This window comes from Sander lucioperca, chromosome 14, assembly GCF_008315115.2.
Source record: "Sander lucioperca isolate FBNREF2018 chromosome 14, SLUC_FBN_1.2, whole genome shotgun sequence".
Taxonomy (NCBI): domain Eukaryota; kingdom Metazoa; phylum Chordata; class Actinopteri; order Perciformes; family Percidae; genus Sander; species Sander lucioperca.
In genome coordinates, this window is record NC_050186.1 from 23,699,005 (window position 1) to 23,721,504 (window position 22,500).

Below are 22,500 nucleotides of genomic sequence, written 5' to 3' on the forward strand. Positions count from 1 at the left end.
GGGAACCAAAATTATGTATTTTTTTTTCAAACAAAGAAAGAAATGAATAAAGGCATTTTTCGACACAGCTTTTTAATCCCGTCAGCTGAGACAAAAAGACGACTTAAAAACGACCCGACATCATCATCATCATCATCACAAACGCATCGGATGTCACGTTCACGTCGAAACATTTCATTGGGAATTAATTGGGATGATAAATTAACCGCATTCACTTTGCTGCGAGGCTGGAAAAACGGCGCAGTTTTAGGCCCTTATTCTATAATACAGAGTGGTTATATTTCGCTTTATGTTTCCAACCTGCTAACTGACACGAGAAATATATATATGTATATGTGTATATATATATATATATATATATATACATCTCGGTTCTGTATGAGCTGATCCGTGTCAGGAAGCTCGATGGTGTTTTAAGCCCCCAACGCTGCCTGGAAGGCAGCGCTGTGCTGGGCTTAAAACACCATCACACACCTGTCAGGAAACAGAAAAAGAAAATCTACAAAAACAGACATAAAATTAAAAACCTAAATCTTCGGTCTGGAATGGAGAATTTTTCAACAGTAGCAAAAACAGAAAAAAAAAAAAAAAAAACACATTCAGGTTTATTAACATTTCATGATATTCTACACTTTGCAGAGCTTTTTTTGTAGGCAAGAGAGCGATACCAATACTTCAACGTGGACTTCAATTATTAACCATATAGAACAACCTGTAGTGAAAGAGTCCACAAGATACCCCTCTCAAGATACCCCGACGGCCCTCCCGATGGGAACTTTTCGGGGATGGTTTGGAGCGCGGAGGGTTGCCGTCATCGTCGCCCTACCGCGGGGAAAAAAAAAAAAAAAGGAGGGTAGGGGGAGCTAGGAGGCGAACGAAAAAGGAGGTAAATGTAGAAACTAGCACACATAAAGGTGCGTGTTTCTCTGGGTGGGAGGGGGAGTTGTAAAGCAGGAGGCTGACAGGAGTGTAGAAGCAGGGGATAGTGGGGGTTTTGAGAAAGGATGACGCAGAGGTACCCGGGAGATGATGGGGGGCAGTTTGTGGGGGTGGGGGCAGGGGGCGGCGTTCGCAGGGCGGGCGGGCAGGCGGGTGGGTGGGTGGGTGGCCCACCCCTACTAGAAGGTCTTCCTGTGGATGGCACGTGCTCTGTCTTCTTCGTATTCTCGCTTCGACACCCACATCTTCTTGAAGGTGTCCAGCGATGCCAGGATGGAGCCGCTGTCAGGACGAGAGCACGGGACAGATTAGACATTTTGTTTACCCCCCCCGGTGTCCTTGGGTCACATTTGACCCATTTTCAAAAAGTTTCTATGTCAGAAATGTGGGTTTCTTTCAACCAAACTTTAAAAGAAAAAAATGTGGATGGTTCCGTACGAAAAACTTTGGAAAACGTGACAAACTTTGAAAAAAGTGACAGAAACTTCGGAAAATGTGACAAAAACGTGGGAAACGCTTATAAAAAGGTCAAAGAAATGCAGAAAAATATTGACATTGAAAAAAAAGTTTCTGTGACAAACACATCGTAAAATGTGACAAAAACGTCGGAAATCGTGACAAAAATGTCGGAAATCGTGACAAAAACATTGGAAATCGTGACAAAAACATCGGAAAACGTGACAAAAACTTCAGAAAACGTGACAAAAACTTCGGAAAACGTGACAAAAACTTCGGAAATCGTGAAAAAAATGTCGGGAAAATCTTCAAAAATGCCAGTAAAAGTGACAAAACTTTGAAAAAAATGACAAAAACGTGGGAAACACTTATAAAAAGGTCAAAGAAATGCTGAAAACTATTGACAGAAACTTTGAAAAAAGTTTCTGTGACAAAAACATCGGAAAACGTGACAAAAAATTTCGGAAAACGTGACAAAAACATCGTAAAATGTGACAAAAATGTCGGAAATCGTGACAAAAACATCGGAAATCGTGACAAAAACATCGGAAAATGTGACAAAAACATCGGAAATTGTGACAAAAACTTCGGAAATCGTGAAAAAAATGTTGGGAAAATCTTCAAAAATGCCAGTAAAAGTGACAAAACTTTGAAAAAAATGACAAAAACGTGGGAAACACTTATAAAAAGGTCAAAGAAATGCTGAAAACTATTGACAGAAACTTTGAAAAAAGTTTCTGTGACAAAAACATCGGAAAACGTGACAAAAAATTTCGGAAAACGTGACAAAAACATCGTAAAATGTGACAAAAATGTCGGAAATCATGACAAAAACATCGGAAATCGTGACAAAAACATCGGAAAATGTGACAAAAACATCGGAAATTGTGACAAAAACATCGGAAAAAGTGACAAAAAATGTCGGGAAACTCTTCAAAAATGCCAGTAAAAGTGACAAAACTTCGAAAAAAATGACAAAAACGTGGGAAACGCTTATAAAAAGGTCAAAGAAATGCAGAAAAATATTGACATTATATTATTGATATAACTTTTTTCAAAGTTTCTGTGACAAAAACATCGGAAATCGTGACAAAAACATCGGAAATCGTGACAAAAACATCGGAAATTGTGACAAAAACATCGGAAATTGTGACAAAAACATCGGAAATTGTGACAAAAACATCGGAAAAAGTGACAAAAAATGTCGGGAAACTCTTCAAAAATGCCAGTAAAAGTGACAAAACTTTGAAAAAAAATGACAAAAACGTGGGAAAAGCTTTTAAAAAGGTCAAAGAAAGGCAGAAAAATATTGACAGAAATGCAGAAAAAAGTGACAAACGTGTCAAAAGACGACCAAAACGCTGGATTTTTGAACAACATTTTGAAAGAAAAACAAAAAGTTGCATAGTCCCATCCCCCAAAACACACACAGGGTACTCTGAGTCCTTACCCGATCCATGTGGAGTAGAGCCTCTCTTGGGGAGCAGAAATCTGGAACAGAGAGCGACGACGCACACCGTTACAGAGCATTTCAAAATAAAAAGGTCCGGACTTTTAACAATTAATCGTTTTCAAATCAAAATCACGATTTGAGAGAATGCGATTAGATAATCGTGAAGACCGCGATTAATCGAATGTGAACATTTAGTTGAATGTTTGTCTAACATTTTGGTTTAACATTTTGTATTCCTCGTTTTATTATTATTATATTAGCGGTTATTTCATAAGTTAAATACTGGAGTAATGTTACATATCACGGATTCAATGTTCCATGCTTATTACAAGAAAAACACTTTGCACATTGCTGGAAATTCATACCCATGTTGTCTCCTTACGTGAGAACATAGAGCATGTTATAATGCTCCATGACATGTTTTATCTGTTAACACAGTGAATATTGAACTTTAGCTAAACTTAAAAAATAATAATGGCAAATTGAATCGCAATCGCAAGATCTAGCAGAAAAATCGCAATTACATTTTTTCCCCCAAATCGTTCAGCCCTACTTTTAAGCAGGGCTGTACCACGGTCCAATAGTATCGATGCAAAGTGTCTCTCTGTCTCTGTCTGTCTCTCTCTCTGTCTGTCTGTCTCTGTCTGTCTCTCTCTCTCTCTCTCTGTGTCTCTGTCTCTCTCTCTCTGTGTCTCTGTCTGTCTCTCTGTCTCTCTCTCTCTGTCTGTCTGTCTCTGTGTCTCTGTCTCTCTCTCTGTCTCTGTGTCTCTGTCTGTCTCTGTGTCTCTGTCTGTCTCTCTGTCTCTGTGTCTCTGTCTGTCTCTGGGTCTCTGTCTCTGTCTCTCTCTCTGTGTCTCTGTCTGTCTGTCTCTGTCTCTCTGTCTGTCTGTCTCTGTCTGTCTGTCTCTGTGTCTCTGTCTCTCTGTCTGTCTCTGTCTGTCTGTCTGTCTCTCTCTCTCTGTGTCTCTGTCTGTCTGTCTCTGTGTCTCTGTCTGTGTCTCTCTCTCTCTCATGGGTGGGCCAAATTCTCTGGGTGGGCAAAGCAGAGAAAGGGGAGGTAATCTTTCCCCTTATGACGTCATAAAGGGAAGATTCCTGATTGGTCCATCTGAGCTTTCATTTTCTCAAAGACAGAGCAGGATACCCAGGCCTCGGTTTACACCTATCACCATTTCTAGTCCCTGGGGGACCATAGGCAGGCTGGGGGAACTCACATTAATGTTAAAAAACCTCATAAAGGGACATTTTCATGCCATGGGACCTTTACATTTTGATCCTCCAAATGTCTTGGTGGAAACAGGGTAACAGACACTGGGTTTTGGTAGCCAACCCTAGTGGACTGTGGCCATCGCTCATCGTCAGCCGCAACAGCTACACAGTCCCTCCAGAAAAACGTGATTATGCGATCGCATAATTCAATGCATAATCAGCCAAAGTCTGCATATTTATGCGGGGGGCCGCATTTTTTCAAATACGCCGCACTTAAGCTGCATAAATTGCCAATTTCCGTGCAAAATATGCGGGGCTTGCATGATTTCATAATCCCCGCATTTTCGTTGCAAAAAAAGTCACATATATCTTAGCAGGAAGTTGAAAAATGTTGCGTTTACTTCACACAAGAGCAGCCGTTTTCCCCTGTTGCCATGGGAACGTTATGAAGTGATGTAATTACGCGACGTGAACATCATCGAAAAGCTGCAAACCCCGCGATGAAGCCACGATGAAACCACAGTTTTTGCAAGTTCCCGCAATTTCATCGCATAAATATCCCGCATATTCCATCACATTTTTTAAGAAAACGTGCCGCATAATCAAGGATTTTTGCCCCAAACAATCACAAAAAAATAAATTTTTCTGGAAGGACTGGCTACACAGAAACATCAGCCCAGTGACCCACCTTGATCTTCACGTCTTTGGGTGCGAGCTTCTTGACTTCAGTTAGTAGTCGTTCCCCGAAACCTATAAAAAGGAAGAGAGAGGATTCAGGAAATGTGTGAAGCGTCCAATAAGCATACGTCATCACTTAACACCAACCTTTGGTCAGAGTAGCGTTCCTATTTTACTTCGGTAAACCATCCTAATACTTCTTTCCTCCTCTTTTATTTGTGAAGTGAACTTACAGGAGTTAGAAGCACACGAATAACAGCTGGTGCTGAATTTAGGGCTGCAACTAACGATTATTTTCATAGTCGATTAATCCGTCGATTATTTTCTCGATTAATCGATTAGTTGTTTGATCTATAAAATGTCAAAACATGGTGAAAAATGTGGATCAGTGTTTCCCAAAAAGCCCAAGATGATGTCCTCAAATGTCTCGTTTTTTCTACAACTCAAAGATCTTGTTTCCTGTCCCAGAGGAGAGAAGAAACTAGAAGATATTCATATTTAACAAGCTGGAAACTTACTTTTATTTAATAAAAAATGACAAACTGATTAATCGATTATCAAAAATAGTTGGCGATTAATTTAATAGTTGACAACTAAATCGATTATCGATTAATCTTTGCACCTCTAGCTGAATTCATTGAAAAGTGACAAAGGTTGCGGAGAATGTCTGTAGTTGTTGAATATAATTACCATTTAAACACTGTAAAAAGAAATGACTATCGTCCCAGCTCTAGTGAGCATCCGTTTAACTGTCTACACCAGGGGTGTAGTCAACTCTAGGGCTGTCCTCGACTAAAGAAATTCTTAGTCGACTAACACTTATATGATTTTGTCGATTAATGGATTAGTTGATGTAATCGACAGAGCTGTGCTCTTTGAGAGGTGGTTAAGACTAGAAAAGCACAATATAAATGTAGTTAATGAACCATCTGTAAAACTGACTTTCTCCACAATTAATCCTGCAAAAGCACCACTTTAAATCTTGTGTTTACCAGAAATGTGTCCATAAGTTTCTTGGAAATGAGTAATGAAGCATGAATAAGCATAAAAAATGACTCATCGACTAAAGAAATCTTAGTCGACTAAGACCAAAACGACCGATTAGTCGACTAATCGACTAAGAGGTGGCAGCCGTAGTCAACTCAACTTCACTAAGGGCCACACTGACGTGTAGAGTGTATTAACATGCCCTTATTTAATCAAAAATGTAAATATCTTTGAGTGTATTATTGCATGTCTCATACAGCTTTCTCAATGACAGTTTGGTCAACATAGAGCCCCCCCCCCTAAAAGTCAGCAAAACAGTTCCTCGTTAAATAATGATGTAATGGGTATGTATTGTGTGGCTAGTCAGCCAAAAACAAACTAACCTTTGATGAGGGTGGAGCCGCCACACAGCACTATGGTGGAGTAGAGCGTGCGCCGGAGGTCCATGTCGGACTTCTGGATGGCGTACGCCAGGACCTCGTGGATCCCCGAGCTCTCGTCTCCGATCAGGTCGGGTCTGAACAGCAGCTCCGGCGCCCGGAACCTCGCCGGCCCGATCTGAGGAAAGAAGGGTGCGTTTCAGGGGCTGGCGATCGGTTCAGACGGGAGGCTCTCACATTTTAACTAGAGGAATATGTGGGAAATACTTCACGTCCACTCACGTTTAAAGTGCTTCCATCCGGGAGTACGTACTGCGCCTTCTCTGTTTCTAAAGTCTCGTCCTTTTGTGGGTTGAGAGACAGATAACAGGCTCTCTGTGGAGTCGGAAAACACATTTGATTAGACAAAGAAACTAAAGCAATGCAGCGATAAAGTAGTACACCGTTTTTATTTAATTTTGAATTTTAAAATCGTACTGGGACAGACTTTAAGATAGCAGCAAATACTGTATCGTCGTCCAAAGAATCAATATAATATTGTATTGTGCTCAGCTAGACTTCTGAGACCACGTTAAAGGCCGTTACACACCAACCAGACGGCCGTTACACACCAACCAGACGGCCGTTACACACCAACCAGACGGCCGACCGTCGGCAGTAAAGCCAGTGTGACTGATCAGTCTCCCCGAGTTGGTCAAAAAGTTCCTCAGAACACCGAAGAGACGAGACGTAATGCGTCTCCATAACAGCAGGCGGCGCTAATCTGTATTGTCGCCCAAAAAATGAAAACCGGCAGCTGATTGGACGAACGCGTCACGTGGGTCTGGCTGCTGCTTCCGGATTTTGGATTTTTCGAACGGCCATTACTGGCGACTCGATCAGAATACGATCTCATATTGGACTAAAATAGTTCACCGAAACGTGTTTCTGAAAACATTTTAAGAGAGAAATAGGCCGTGCTGTTGCTGAATCTGTCTTCATTTCAGATCAACAAAGGTCAGTTTGAAAGATTTTCGTCAGATTTTGAGCGACTCTAGTCACGCTCATCCCGCTCACCGTTTCCTGGTGAGTTCCGACTGTCCTGTCTCCGACTGAGCAGGTCAGGTCGGCCAAAATGAAGGCCGACGGCTCCTCCAACAGACGACGGCACGGTCGATTATCGGCCCGGTGTTTAGCTGCTTTAAGTCTGCCACAAAAACGGCCTTCTACCACCTGAGCAATACTGCAAAGATTAGATTGTTTCTAACACTCCACTGGCTACCCATCCAGGCAAGAGCAAGATTTTAAAGTCCTCCTTTTTACCTACAGAAATCGCTGAATGGCTTTGGGCCCTCATACCTCAGTCCTTCCAGGAAAATGCTGAGTTTTTTTGTGATTGTTTTGGGCTAAAATCCTTGATTATGTGGCACGTTTTCTTAAAAACTGCGATGGAATATGCGGGATATTTATGCAATTTTATGCGATGAAATTGCGGGAACTTGCAAAAACTGCGGTTTCCTCGTGGCTTCATCGCGGGGTTTGCAGCTTTTCGATGACGTTCACGTCGCGTAATTACATCACTTCATAACGTTCCCATGGCAACAGGGGGAAATGGCGGCTCTTGTGTGAAGTAAACGCAACATTTTTCAACTTTCTGCTAAGATATATATGCGACTTTTTTTGCAACGAAAATGCGGGGATTATGAAATCATGCAAGCCCCGCATATTTTGCACGGAAATTTGCAATTTATGCGGCAAAAAATGCATTGCGTTGAAATGCGATCGCATAATCGCGTTTTTCTGGAGGGACTGATACCTAGCCGAACTGATTAACCCCTATACCCCCCCGCAAGACCACTCCGCTCCCTGGGTACCAACCTTTAGACATTCCTAGGGTCAAAAAGATATCGGTAGGCCACCGTGCCTTTTTCTTACCGAGCACCGTACCTCTGGAATAACCTTCCGTTGTATGTCAGAGAAGCCAGCTCTATCACCCCTTTCAAATCCAAACATTGCTTTTTTTCCCCAAACATTATGGACCATCGTTATGACTTCCTCTATCTTTTGTTTTTAGCCTCGTACCACTTTTCATTTCACTGTTATGTACCTATATATCCGCAATGATTTTAATGTATCTTTTGTATTTTTAAATCCTAACTTTTACTGAATTCCTTGTTGTACAGTGTTTTGAGACCATGTCTTATGGTGACATTGCACTTGAAATAAAATAAAATTGAACTGAATTTACATCCCTAGTGCCTCACCACTAGGGAACAACCGATTTTTTTGTGACGATGCCGATACCAATTGTTTTTCCATCAGCCTTAGCCGATGACCGATACGGGCTGCCGATTTTCTTGAGCCGATATTTGGAGCCGATACTGCTTTCGCTCCCTCAATTTACATCATAAAAATGTAAACCCTGCCACACTGGATTTGTTTTCGGAATCAGTGTCACAGATCAGTGTCACTTCTGCAATCATCTCACATTCATATCACCCAAATTATGTGTTGCAATGTGCATCATATGGATGGGTGCACCGCATTTGGTTAACTGTGCAAGGGTCAACATCTGCAACACAGCCTTGATGAGGCATTGCTTGTTGACATATTATAAGACAGATATAATCAGGTCATCACAAAATGTCCTTTGTCAACACATTTAAATAATTTAAGAAAACAATAAACCTGAAAAGTAGCCATTGAAATAAAGTGCTTGATTTGTAATTTAAGCCATGGTGCTGAAAGCCTGCCAGGCTTCCAGCACCAGAAAGCCTGCAAGGCTTCCAGCACCAGCACAGTTAGTGGGGGAGTGCATGGTCTGCACGTGAACTGCAGCGTCTCCAGCAACACAGAGCTGCCTGTGGACGCCCGTCTGTAAATAATGCCGGGAAAAAACTATCGGCGAACGCAGCAGCCACGTATCAGCCGATGCCGATACACGTAAAAACGCAAATATTGGCCCGATATATCGGCCGGCTGATAAAATCGGTCTATCACTACTCACCACTTCTTCTTTTTTAAGCTTATTATTTGGGGCTTTTCCCTTTATTTGATACGGACAGTGGATTGACAGGTATGTGGGGAGAAATAGAGAAGGGGACGACACTAGGGCTGCAACTAACGATTATTTTCATAGTTGATTAATCTGTTGATTATTTTCTCGATTAATCGATTAGTTGTTTGATCTATAAAAATGTCAAAACATGGTGAAAAATGTGGATCAGTGTTTCCCAAAGCCTAAGACGACGTCCTCAAATGTCTTGGTTTGTCCAAAACTCAAAGATATTCAGTTTACTGTCACAGAGGAGAGAGGAAACTAGAAGATATTCACATTTAACAAGCTGGAATCAGAGAAATCTTATTTTCTTTAATAAAAAAATGACTCAAACGATTAATCGATTATCAAAATAGTTGGCGATTAATTTAATAGTTGACAACTAATCGATTAATCGATTCATTGTTGCACTTCTAGACGACACGCAGCAAAGGGCCGTAGGTCGGATTCGAACCCGGGGCCGCTGCGAAGGACTCAGCCTAAAAGGGGCGCACGCTCTCACTGGGTGAGCTAGAGGTCCGCCCCGGCGCCTCACCTCTTTGACGGTGCGGACGACCTCGAACTCGGCCGAGGTGTTGAAGTTGTAGCCTTCTTTGCGCAGCAGCAGGCGCAGGTACCGCGACACGTCTCGCCCGGCGATGTCCACGCGCATGATGGAGTGCGGGATGGCGAAGCCCTCGTAGATGGGCACCACGTGGGTCACACCGTCGCCCGAGTCCAGCACGACGCCAGTGGTCCGGCCTGTGGCGTACCTGCAACAAAAACACGGGCCAGTCACGTCAGATTTACACGCCAGGATTGGCTACATACAGAGCATTTAAAAGGAGCTTGCACACTGCTCCAACAAATGCCAACAAACACCAACAAACTCCAACAAACACCAACAGTTGGGTCAGTGTGGGCCGGCCGTCTGTGTTTGTTGGCGTTTGTTGGATGGAGATGGTAGAGTTTGACATGTCCAGTCTGGTCTGGTGGAGTTGGAGAATGTCGGACCAATGGAGCCCATTTTCCAACAAACGGCCACATTCTAACGGCTCGAAATGCAGTCTCTAAATTGGTGTTTTTTCTGGCAATTAGTGGAGTAACCATAGTGAGTAATTCCTCAAAAGCTTGAGGAGCAAAACGGGCAAAATTCGCAAAAGCTGGAGTATCTTCTGAGCGAAGTTCTTGACAAAAGTTAGGATAGACACCCTGTTTTGCATGTCCAATATCTAAGACTTACACCACAGTCTCCTCCTGGCTCGTCTTGATTGCCGTCTCTCCTGTACACGGCTAGCAGCTTTACAGGCCAGGTAGACCAGAACTACTTTGGCCACATTCAACAAGGTCTCCACTTGTCCGGCTACGTCCTGCTGCGTCCACCCATGCTCTGCTGTGCCACGCTACATCCCGTACCGTCATAACCCCAACCGTCAGACACCGCCCACCAAGAGTCTGGGTCTGCCGAGGTTTCTTCCTAAAAGGGAGCTTTTCCTCGCCACTGTCGCAATAGCCACTGCTAATGCTTGCTTTTGGGGGAACTATTGGAATTGTTGGGGCTTTGTAAATTATAGAGTGTGGTCTAGACCTACTCTATCTGTAAAGTGTCTTGAGATAACTCTTGTTATGATTTGATACTATAAATAAAATTGAACTTTATCCATGTTTTAGTAAACCAAAATTCAAATAAGAAAAGGTAGGACTAGGTGACCAAAGTCAGTCTTGTCTGTTACTGTCTGGGCAGTGTGGACTGGCAGTTGGTTTATGAACATTATAAAGACCAACTGACAACTGCCAACAACTGCCAACAGCTGCCAACAGCTGCCAACAGCTGCCAACAGCTGCCAACAGCTGCCAACAGCTGCCAACAGCTGCCAACAGCTGCCAACTTTAGAATGTTGGAGTTTGCTGGTATTTGTTGGAGCAGTGTGCAAGCTCCTTAACCCGTGTGTTGTCCTCCCACCGACCATGCAACTTTGTTGTTTTTTTCTGGGTCAAAAATTTCAAATTAATAAACTTTTTTTGGTGACGTTTTTGTCACTTTTTTGGACTTTTTGGTCACATTTTTTCCAATTTTTTTGTCACAAATTTCCGATGTAATTGTCGATTTTTCTGCACGTGTACTCACAAGCTGAGGACAGCCTGCATGGAGATGAAGAGAGCGGGAACGTTGAAGGTCTCAAAGAAAACCTCCGCGGCCTTCTCTCTGTTCTTGCTGGGGTTGAGAGGAGCTTCGGTCAGCAGTACAGGATGCTACCAGAGAGAAAACACAACAAGATGTTTGAATATCCACATATCCGACAACCAGTTTTCCGCCTGTGTAGCAGTAGGAAAGGCGGAGAGGACATCCTCACCTCCTCTGAGAACGTCTGCAGCTGCTCCTTGGAGTAGACGTACTGCCAGATCCTCTCCATGTCGTTCCAGTCCTTCACGATGCCGTGCTCCATCGGATACCGCACCGACAGCAGGCCCCTGTGCTCCTGGCGGTCAGAGAGACATTAGGAAAACATCAGGAAGGTGGAAATCAGTCTGCATCAACGGAAGTACATTTCCAGGATGAAGCCCTGACAGCCGGCGTGATGTCAGGGCTTCATCTCTCGCCTTCCGATCTCCGTTCTCAAACTCCTTTCGCTGCAGGAAACGGCAACAAATCTTGAGCTATTTCTACCAAAAATTATTCGCGCTGGTTAGGGGGTACATTAACCTGACTCCGCCAGATGGATTGCTTCGCGTTTGCTCGGCATATCCATCTGGGAACTTTCAGTTGGAGAACTTTTGGGAAGGGGCGAAAATACTGGTTAGCTGATTGGATAAACCATCTGTCTATCACCACCTATGTTGGTGACAGACGGGCCAAATCAACCAATCAGATCAACGAGGCTAGCTAAGTTAGTGTAGCTAGCGTTAGTTTGGCTTCAAGGACCTCGCGGTTCTTCTAATGCCGTCGTTTAACATACAATTAAGTTAGGTAACGTAGCTAACGTTATTAAACGTACCATTTGTGTGTGACATGAACCTCATTAACGACAATCCCCACCAAGTTTTCACGGTACACAAAAACATCTTTTCCTCCAAGAAAAGCCTCCGGTGCCGTTTTTTGCTCTTCTTTCAATGAAGGAATACTTTCTATTTCGGATAAAACTGGCGCGATAGCTACGCTCATCTCATCCGTGGAAGCCGCCACGTTGTTTAGACTGAACAGTCGCTTCTCGTTGCGTCACACCTAAACCCGCCTCAAAACCAAAGCTGATTGGTCGGTTGTTCGGCGAACGGCTCCAAATCTTCTCTCTCTCAAGATGCCAGACTGATCTGCGAGTGGAAAACTGGAGCTCGCCAGATCAGGACGGTCTCACCAGGCTAGGGGAACGTGGCTTAAAGGAACTGTTCAAAGGGGGAACATGACTGAAAACAGCTTGAGAACCTGTGGTCTAAAGCAGTGTTTCTCAAATGGGGGTACGTGTCCCCCTAGGGGTACTTTGGAGGACTGCAGGGGGTACGTGAGATATTTAACTAAATGTTTAACAGTTACAAGGCTGTCGTCCAGAACATTGTTCCTCTTTATAGAGACTTATTCCTACCAAAAATGTGACATTTGTGTCGCCTTCTTTGGACCTATTCTATCCTTCCTTCTACTTTTTACAAGTTTCTTGCTTTTTTCGAAGTGATGTGACTGTTTTTGAAGTTTTTGATACTATTTCGACCTATTCTTACCTTCCTTCCTTCCTTCTTTCTACCACCTTTTTCCAAGTTTTTGTCTCCTTTTCTCATTTAAATGTTTTTTCAGTTACAAGGCTGTTTAGTAAATCTATCACTGACAGCGCTGTACTGTTCCTGTTTATAGAGACTTTTTTTTCTACCGAAAATGATTAGCGCTGGTCAGGGGGTACTTGGCTTAAGCTTGAGAACCAGTGGTCTAAACTGGCTGCTTAAAAGAAGAGGTCTTCTCATACTGTTAGTAGGGAGCTCCCATCAGGCCTTTGCTCCTGTTAAAAAATGAACAACCCCCTTCTGTATGGAGTTATAGTTCTGAATAAAAGTACACATTGTGCACTCTGCTGGAAAAATACCCTCAGGGAAGAATCTTAACTGTGTGATTCTGTTGTGGGGAGTGTTACCTCTGCCTTGGGTCCGATGAAGAGGTCCCCCTCCAGGGCTCCTGCCATCACGCGCACATGCTTGGGACGCCCCACACTGAAACACACACACACACACACACACACACACACACACACACAGAGACACAGACACAGAGACACAGACACACAGACACACAGACACACAGACACACAGACACACACACACAGAGAGAGAGAGAGAGAGAGACACACACACACACACAGAGACACACACACACACAGACACACACACAAGCACAGAGACCACACACACACACACACACACACACACACACACACACACACACACACACACACACACACACACACACACGTCAGGCAACCAAATGTAAACGCAATATGCAGAACTGAGTCAAACTAAAGCTTAGAAACAACAGGTCTAGTGACAGAAAAACTTTCTCTGATTGTCAATCAATCTTCTCGAGCAAACATGCCAAACATTTGCTGAGACCAGCCTCTTTAAATGTCAGTATTTTTTTGCTTTTCTCTGTTTGACATCATTGCGAATGATATATATATCTTTGGGAAGAGACTGTTGAATATGTCAACTTGGTCTCTGATTTTTTTTCCACAAAGTCCTGGCATTTTAAAGACAAAGATGGACAAAATAATAAGCAGATTAGTTGATAATGTAGCTGAGTGCTTTAAGAAAGGGGTGAAGGAATACTTACTAGTTAGGGAAACAGTATTTGGGGATCTGGTCACCGGCAAAACCAGCTTTGATAACCCCCGAACCCTGCAGAAAAGGGGGACATTAGATTAGATTAGAGAGGCTTCACTGATCCCAAATTGGGAAATGTCAGTGATACAGCATCAAATATAAGACACACAGCACACATACGGTATATATACACAAGACATAATAAATAGGACAGAATTAAAACAATATACACAGGAAAGAAGTCAGAAACGTATATGCATGTGGAGAATTAAAATGTACAGCCTACTTAAAGCAGCCATATTCTGGTCATTTTCAGGTTCATAATTGTATTTTAAGGTTGTACCAGAATAGGTTTACATGGTTTAATTTTCAAAAAACACCATATTGTTGTTGTACTGCACCGCTCTCTCTCACTGCTGCAGATCCTCTTTTCAGCTGGTCTCTGTTTTAGCTACAGAGTGAGACCTCTTTTCTTCTTCTTCTTCTTCTGTACTATCTTTGATTGCACTGCACATGTGCAGTAGCTCAGATGTAGATCATGTCAGCTAGCTAGCTCCATAGACAGTAACAGAAAGGCTGTTTCTACAACTTGGGTCAGTTACAAGGCAGGATTAGCTGGGAGACTTCTAAATGAGGGCGCACATGGAAGTAGTTCCTTTTGTAGATTATGGTGAACTTGTGTGTGTTGTAGCAGTGCTTTGCTATTGAGAACGAGGTAGCATGCTAGCGTTAGCATTAGCGTTAGCATGCTAACGAGCTAATGGTTGCGGTTAGCCTGCTCGTTTCGGCTTGTGACGTCACAAGCCGTGCCGATTTTGACCAGCTCACCCAGAGACTGAAGGCAGGACACATTCAGAAACCGTATCTCACTCTAAACACCATGGATGGATTTTTTTCAAAGTTTGTATGTGTGTGGAAGCACCAGAGACACAAAATAACACCCCAAATCCCAGAAAAAGTGTTTTTTTCATAATATGGGCACTTTAAATTGTATTTACAAAGATGTAAGTAAAACCTAGGCTAGGTTTGTGCAAGTTGCACTATAGTGCAGTACACACTCAAAAATAGAAGTACCGTTGTGTACCTAATGCTTGTCCCAGGCAAGGTACTTTTGAATGACAATTTTGTACCCTTCAATTAGTCAAAAGGTCCAGTTCTGTACTGTACTCTTAAGGGAACATATTGAAAAGTGTACCTGGAAGTACAGAAAGGTTCTCGTCTCGTATCTCCATTTTTGAGTGTGTATTGTGACGTATACGAGTCTTAACTAACGCTCGTCGTTGGAGCGTTAAACAGTTGTATTGCATATTGGATATGACGCGTTTTTAAACTCGACATCCCATGGTTATGGTAGGAACTAAAAGCTGCAGTGGCTGTGTAATACAAGAACTACTATTCAAAAAATATACGCAGGAAAGGAAGTGGCGGATAAAACAGTGCAACCTACTTAAATAGTATTTATAAAGAAGTCATTAAAACCTATGTCTCTGCATGTTGCACCGCTTGTGGCTTGGCGGCAGAATGGTCCCCCCCCTTAGGGGTGGTACGGTTCATGAAAAAACATCCGAACCGCTCGGTTCGGAGCGTGTGTGCGTCTCACGGTTCGTCAGTCCACCGTTAACGTTCACTAACCTCTTACTGCCGTAGTGGTTCTTGCTGCTCCCGAATTTGAAAACAGACTCTAATGGCGTCTCGTTCAGAATACGATCTCGTATTTTACGAAAATAGTTCACCGAAACGTGTTTCTGAAAACATTTTAAGCGAGAAATAGGCCGTGCAGTTGCTGAATCTGTCTGCTTTTTATGATCGACAAAGGTCAGTTTGAAAGATTTTCGTAAGATTTTGAATGGCGCCATATTTCTGGAGTGTTAAAGATTAAAAGAAAAAAATAACAAGAACCGTACAGAACCGAAAACCGTGACCCTAAAACCGCGATACGAACCGAACTGTGGATTTTGTGAACCGTACCACCCCTAATGGAGACGTATTACGTCTCGTCTCTTCGGTGTTCTGAGGAACTTTCTGGACCAACTCGGGGAGACTGATCAGTCACACTGGCTTTACTGCCGACGGTCGGCCGTCTGGTCGGTGTGTAACGGCCTTTACGCTCAGTGTTGGGAGTGTTAAAAAAGTGTTATTGTACATTGGATATGCCACATTTAAACTCAACATCACAGGGTTACGGCGTAAACTAAGAGCTGCAGTGCTTTAATCTCTCAGCAGACAGGGAGGTCATAAGACACAGCCGGAAGCCTCCAGCAGTCACACACACACACACACACACACACACACACACACACACACACACACACACACACAACCACACACACACACACACACACACAGTGGCCTACATCGCTTCTGTCTTAACAGCTACTTTGTCCTGTTACAGTGTTCCTAAGTTCGTAGAAAGACATACCGTAGATGCACATATTTGGCGGAGGGTTTAGGGGGTCTTTCCTCAAGAAAATGTGAAGTTTTTCAACGCAATTTCACATCATTTTGGACCATAGCTATCACCATATCTGTGTCTAAAAACACTGGGAAGGCTAGAACATCCGTTTCTTCTCTATAGTTGTTCAAAAACGCGCTTTCATCTTACTATCGGAACAGCTGTAAATGTACATAAACATGTCCTAAATGTACAGTTTGCTATCACTAATACTATCACTTTCCTGTGTATTTAACTCTTCTCTATGAATATCGTAAGAAAGATTAATGTTACGCTCTCATTAGGCACAAGTGTGAGTGTGTGTGTGTGTATTTCTCTGTGTGTGTCTGTGTATGTGTATATGTGTGTGTCTCTGTGTGCCTCTGTCTCTCTGTGTGTGTGTGTGTGTATATATATATATATATATATGTGTGTGTGTGTGTGTGTGTGTGTCTCTGTCTGTCTGTGTGTGTGTGTATATATATGTGTCTGTGTGTGTGTATGTGTTTGTGTGTGCGTCTCTCTGTGTGCATGTGTGTGTGTCTGTCTGTGTGTGTGTGTATGTGTGTGCGTGCGTGTCTCTGTGTGCGTGTGTCTCTGTCTGTTGTGTGTGTGTGTGTATATATGTGTTTGTGTGTGTGTGTGTGTGTCTCTGTGTATGTCTTTGTGTGTGTGTATGTGTGTATATATGTGTTTGTATGTGTGTGTGTGTCTCTGTGTGTGTGTGTCTCTGTGTGTGTGTGTCTCTGTGTATGTGTGTGTGTCTGTGTGTGTGTGTGTGTATATATGTGTTTGTATGTGTGTGTGTCTGTGTGTGTGTATGTGTGTATATATGTGTTTGTATGTATGTGTGTGTGTGTCTGTGTGTGTATATATGTGTTTGTATGTGTGTGTGTCTGTGTGTGTGTATGTGTGTATATATGTGTTTGTATGTGTGTGTGTCTGTGTGTGTGTATGTGTGTATATATGTGTTTGTATGTGTGTGTGTGTGTCTCTGTGCGTGTGTTGTTATTGGCCTTTGGTTTGTGTTTGTTTGTTCTGTTTTTTTGCTTTCCCCTTATCAACCTTAAGAAATATGTTCAAACTGTTAGTCTTGTACTCGTGTTTTTGAGGTCCCTCCCAATGAACAGCCAAAGTGTGTTTCTGTGGCATTCATTCGTGTGTCCTCTCTTATCCTAGCGCAACAGGAAAGGGAGTCAAACTAAAAACACAGCAGTGTGTAAAGCTATTAGACGTTTAAAAAGCTCTCTCATTCTTGCTGAGCTGTCAGGTTTGGAGTGGAAAACTACGATTTTGAAGACAGGGTCGACATTTGTAACGGATATCACCATGAAACTCCCCCCACTTACTGACATTAAGACGCTGAGTTTCTGTGTTACAAGTTTTCTAGAAAAAAAATATGTACAAATATGTAAATAAGGCGTTAGCTAAAGCTAACTTTTGCTGAATTTAGGAGGAATCTGCAAACACAAATTAGACAAAGTGTAGTATAATAAATATTGTCTTTCCACCAGTCTGAAAGAAGACATGTTATAGATGAGTAATAGCCCAAAATGTCTAAATAGAAAACGAATGTTTTCCCCTGTAGTGTCTCCCATCTGATGGCAAACCGGAGCTAGCTTAGATAAGCCAGTCGGTTAACTGGAAGCTAGCTGCAGCTATGGGTTGGATAAATCAAGAAGATGCTATTTATGTTAGCAGCTGGAGCTAATGCTAATAGCATTTTAGGGTGGAGACCTGTCAAGCAACGGTGGAAGCCACTGCACATTCAATATAGGTGACCGGGGTCGACCACATACATATTTGTTAGTTATAACACAATAGTTGTCAAAGCTAACAGTTAGCCTAACGGCCTCGGTTAGGGTGTGGATGAATGACATCATCATACTTACATTATCAATCACAACGGGCTGGTTAGCTAAAATGTCATAGGACTCCATGACGGACTAGATATTGAAGATATGTTTCTATCGATCCGTGTGTGTATTCCTCCCCGCGCAGTGTTTTAATCATGTAAAAGATAACGCGCTGTCACTATGCACTGTGCCGTCTCGACGCCGCCGCTTCTCTCTCTGTGTGCTGCTGCTGCTGCTGAACAGTTGGCCCGCCTCTGTCTCCCTTCCACAACAACACCACCGCGGCCGTCGCTCGGACTGAAAGGAGAATCAGCCAATCATATTGACAAGAATCTTGACTGACAGGAGGGTCGACCAATCAAAGCGTTTAACCGAATAGCCATGCGTTTCGGGCTTATTTGCTGTCAGGGGCAGGACAAGCTGTGGAAACTACGGCTTCTCTTTGTGAGGAAAAAAACACCCAGTTAAACGTTACTGGTTTATTGGGATGTTTTGAGCCGATGCAGAGACTAAAACGGCAGGTCACCCTTTACAACGGGTTTCTAAAGTTAGAAAGTCTCTCTAGGTATATATGTACATAATGATGTGTGCATGAGTAACTGTTTATGGTATTTTATTTAATTTTATTCTAATTTAAATGTGTATATACGTTTTACGTGTATGGCGTACAATGTAGTTATATAGTATAACATATGTTAATTGATCTGACGGTCAAATTCTAGTTTATGACAAGAATCACGAGAATTATGGGGTAGTTTCACGCCCGAATGCCCGATTCTGTGATTTTCCCAGACACCCTGAATGCAGCAACTACCGTCACAGCCGCCGACCAATCAGAGAGCTGCTAAAAACCCCTAGCTAGCTACCCTTCTGTCCCTGTCTGAAAGTTACATTAGCAAAACACAGCACAGAAGTACGGCTTAAACAGGAACTATATTATACATTTGGATATATTCTTATTTCTCAGGTAGGTGGTGTTTTTATATTGATATCGTAACAATATATCGTTTTATAAACCGACGAATATTAAGTTAACGCTACCAGTTAGCTTAATGTAAAACTGCACCTTAGCAAAAGTTAACTGACGTTAGCTATCTCCTGTTAGCATCAACTTATAGTGACGTGGGTGAGCTCGTGCGGACAGACGTTAAAAGTCAGTTAAATCGAGAGAACGGGACGTTGGGTGAGTGGCGATGTTAATTTTCATGTCTTTTATTATTTTTAAAGCACCTTTCGTACATAAAATACAGCTGTAGAGCTTTACATTAACGTGTTATGGCATTAAAAACAACATACAGTAAAGTTTACAAGATAACTAAGTTCATAACAATACAATTAAAGACACAATACGTGACTTATCCATGAAACATAGCTACATTATCCCAGAGAGGACGGTTTAAAACACGGTTTTTACATGTTAGTTTGCTAATTTATTTCGAAAGAATACGTTTCTGTTTATGGTAATGTCTGTATGTTTAGGTGCTGTGTCATAGGTCATTTTTAGAAACAAACTATACAAAAAAAAAAAAAAAATATATATATATATATATATATATATATATATATATATATAAATAATATTTTGTTTTTGTGGACAAAATAAATATCAGTTTGGTTTCACGTTTAGGACGTTTAAAACGTTTGTTTTGTTGACGTTTTCGACATTTTTTTCGACATTTGAAGCCACTTTTAATGCTTTCTTCCAGCGTTTTTCCCGGTTTTCTTTTCTGTGCTTTTTAAAAACATTTTTTTTATATTTTTTTTAAATAATAATAAATAAGTTTTGTAATTTTCTTTTTTTTTTTTTTTTTTACAAAGTTTGACTTTTTCATGTAAATGCTAGATCAGATCTACCAGACGTGTCGACGTTAGGTTAGTTAGGTTTAGGCATGAGGAATGGGGATTGGTTAGGGTAAGAATAATGCTATTATAGACCTAATAATGCTAGTTTTCTCTGAAAAAAAAAAAAACCCCAATATGTATAAAGGCCAGTAAAAATGGACTTTGGACTTCGGATGGGCCACTTAGTGGCATGACATGAAATACAATATAATTAATTAACCCTTGTGTTGTCCTCCCTTCTGTTTATTCTGTAAAGTATAAATTATTTCCCCATTCTGTGTTACATCTTCTTAGCCAACCTCATTCCAGACAGGTATATGTCCGATCCTTCATTTCACTTGCAAAGAGCGTCGTATGGAACCATCCATGTTATTTTTTTGAGCCAATTTGGTTGAAAGAAACCTATTTTTCTGATACAGAAACTTGAAAAAAATGGGTCAAATGTGACCGTAGGACAACAGGAGGGTTCATTCATTCTTTCAGTGCCTGCTCAATGTATGAACAGCCAACTGTTTGCTCTATCGCTCTGTCTGTTTCCGCTCATTTCTAGGGTCCCCGCTGCAGTCTGATGGGTTCGTGTTAACAGCCAGCAGAGCGGAGTCCGTTCAGCACCATGGCCCTCGCTGAGGAGCAGCCGGAGAAGTAAGACCACGTCTCCTCTGACTAGACGTCATGACAGACTTATTCTGACATTTTCATTCTGCCATGAGATGTTATGAGGAAGTCAAACTGTGTAGAAAGTCAGATTAAGACCTGGAACATTCGTGTGTGTGTGTGTGTGTGTGTGTGTGTGTGTGTGTGTGTGTGTGTGTGTGTGTGTGTGTGTGTGTGTGTGTGTGTCTCTCTCTGTGTGTCTGTGGTCTGTGTCTGGGTGTGTGTTTGTGTGTCTCTCTGTGTGTGTGTGTGTGTGTGTGTGTCTCTGTGTGTGTGTCTCTCTGTGTGTGTGTCTCTCTGTGTGTGTCTCTCTGTGTGTGTCTCTCTGTGTGTGTGTCTCTCTCTGTGTGTGTCTGTTTGTCTGTCTGTGTGTGTGTGTGTGTTTGTGTCTCTCTGTGTGTGTCTATGTCTGTGTGTGTGTCTCTCTCTGTGTGTCTGTGGTCTGTGTCTGTGTGTGTGTGTGTGTGTGTGTGTGTGTGTGTCTCTCTCTGTGTGTGTCTCTCTCTGTGTGTCTCTCTCTGTGTGTGTCTGTTTGTCTGTCTGTGTGTGTGTGTGTGTGTCTCTCTCTCTGTGTGTCTGTCTGTCTGTCTGTGTGTGTGTGTGTGTCTGTCTGTCTGTTTGTGTGTCTGTCTGTCTGTCTGTCTGTCTGTCTGTCTGTCTGTCTGTCTGTCTGTGTGTGTGTCCTGTCCAGACACTGTTGGGTGTGTTTTGCCACGGAGCGAGACGACCACAGTGCAGAGTGGGTGAGCCCCTGCAGGTGTAAAGGCTGCACTAAATGGATCCACCAGGCCTGTCTGCAGCGCTGGCTGGACGAAAAGCAGAAAGGGAACAGCGGCGGAGCGGTCAGCTGTCCCCAGTGTGGCACCGAATACCACATCACCTTCCCCAAGATGGGTGAGTGACCGTTTACATCAAGGAAAAAGTCTAGCCGGCCTGGGAACCTTCAGGCGCTCTTTAGGGGCGTTCAGACCAAAATAAAAAAGCTATTCTCTGCAGGGGTGTGCAGCGGGGTGACCGTCAAACGGCCCGTTTGTGTTCTTAAACCCCCCCAATGAAGCACAAGTAGACTTTATATTTCACCGTTACTGTTTTGGGTCAGATCGTTTGTAGATGTCGACGTTTCCGACTGCACTTGAAGGCAGCTTCATTTCCCGGAGAAAGAAAAAAGAGGAGCGAGACATAGCGAGTGCTTTGTTGTTGGAGGAAACATTCAGCTATTAAAGGAGACTTCCGGTCGATTTCAACACGTAGCTCTGTTGTTTGTAAATTTGGAGTGCTGTCAGTAGCGAGAAAATCTAAAACAGGTGCTGCCTACACCGTGTTATCCTCCTGCTAGCATTAGCACCCAACAGGCTTAAACAGGGCAAGTTTTAAACGTGTTTTAAGCCTCTAAACATGCTGAAATGTCATTACAAATGCCTCCCCATGTGCAGTGATTCCTTCTGAGGGAACACAGTGAATCTGACTGGAATATTGGATTGTATGAGTTCGACAATCGACTAGTGTGGACTTGACCGGAAAACAGGAAGTAAACAGAGGTATGTGCACTGGCTGGATTAACACAACTTTTATGCCTTTCTGTCACATCTAGTGCAGTCAGATTCACTGTGATCCCTCGGAAGGAATCACTTAACATGGGGAGGCACTTTTAATGACATTTTGAGCATGTTTAGAGGCTTAAAACACGTTTAAAACTTGCCCTGTTTAAGCCTGTTGGGTGCTAATGCTAGCAGGGGGATAACACAGTGTAGGCAGCACTGATTGTTATCATTTTTTTGCTACTGACAGCACTCCACATTTCC

At 42.6% G+C, this 22,500-nt stretch overlaps 2 protein-coding genes across 3 annotated transcripts in view; one reads left to right on the forward strand and one right to left on the reverse strand.

Moving 5' to 3' along the window:
* Nucleotides 1-590: 590 nt before the first annotated feature.
* actr1 (actin related protein 1, centractin) lies at nucleotides 591-18,484 on the reverse strand. The gene is made up of 11 exons (XM_031287913.2): nucleotides 18,239-18,484; nucleotides 13,926-13,990; nucleotides 13,234-13,309; nucleotides 11,473-11,598; nucleotides 11,247-11,371; nucleotides 9,675-9,891; nucleotides 6,385-6,477; nucleotides 6,106-6,280; nucleotides 4,746-4,807; nucleotides 2,846-2,886; nucleotides 591-1,221 (listed from the first exon to the last, which is right to left on the reverse strand). Exons 1-11 carry the CDS (start codon nucleotides 18,284-18,286, stop codon nucleotides 1,119-1,121), a joined length of 1,131 nt encoding a protein of 376 aa, XP_031143773.1. The 5' UTR covers nucleotides 18,287-18,484; the 3' UTR covers nucleotides 591-1,118.
* Nucleotides 18,485-19,012: 528 nt separating this feature from the next.
* Nucleotides 19,013-22,500, forward strand: part of march5l (membrane-associated ring finger (C3HC4) 5, like) — an 8,153-nt gene continuing 4,665 nt past the window's right edge. The window contains exons 1-4 of one of the 2 annotated variants that reach the window (XM_031287941.2): nucleotides 19,051-19,169; nucleotides 19,308-19,385; nucleotides 20,595-20,686; nucleotides 21,390-21,592. In XM_031287941.2, coding sequence (XP_031143801.1) covers nucleotides 20,658-20,686; nucleotides 21,390-21,592 — 232 coding nt within the window. In that variant the 5' untranslated portion in view covers nucleotides 19,051-19,169; nucleotides 19,308-19,385; nucleotides 20,595-20,657. Of the gene's footprint in view, nucleotides 19,170-19,307; nucleotides 19,386-20,594; nucleotides 20,687-21,389; nucleotides 21,593-22,500 lie in introns of both variants that reach the window. The other variant, XM_031287940.2, reaches the window with a different exon arrangement.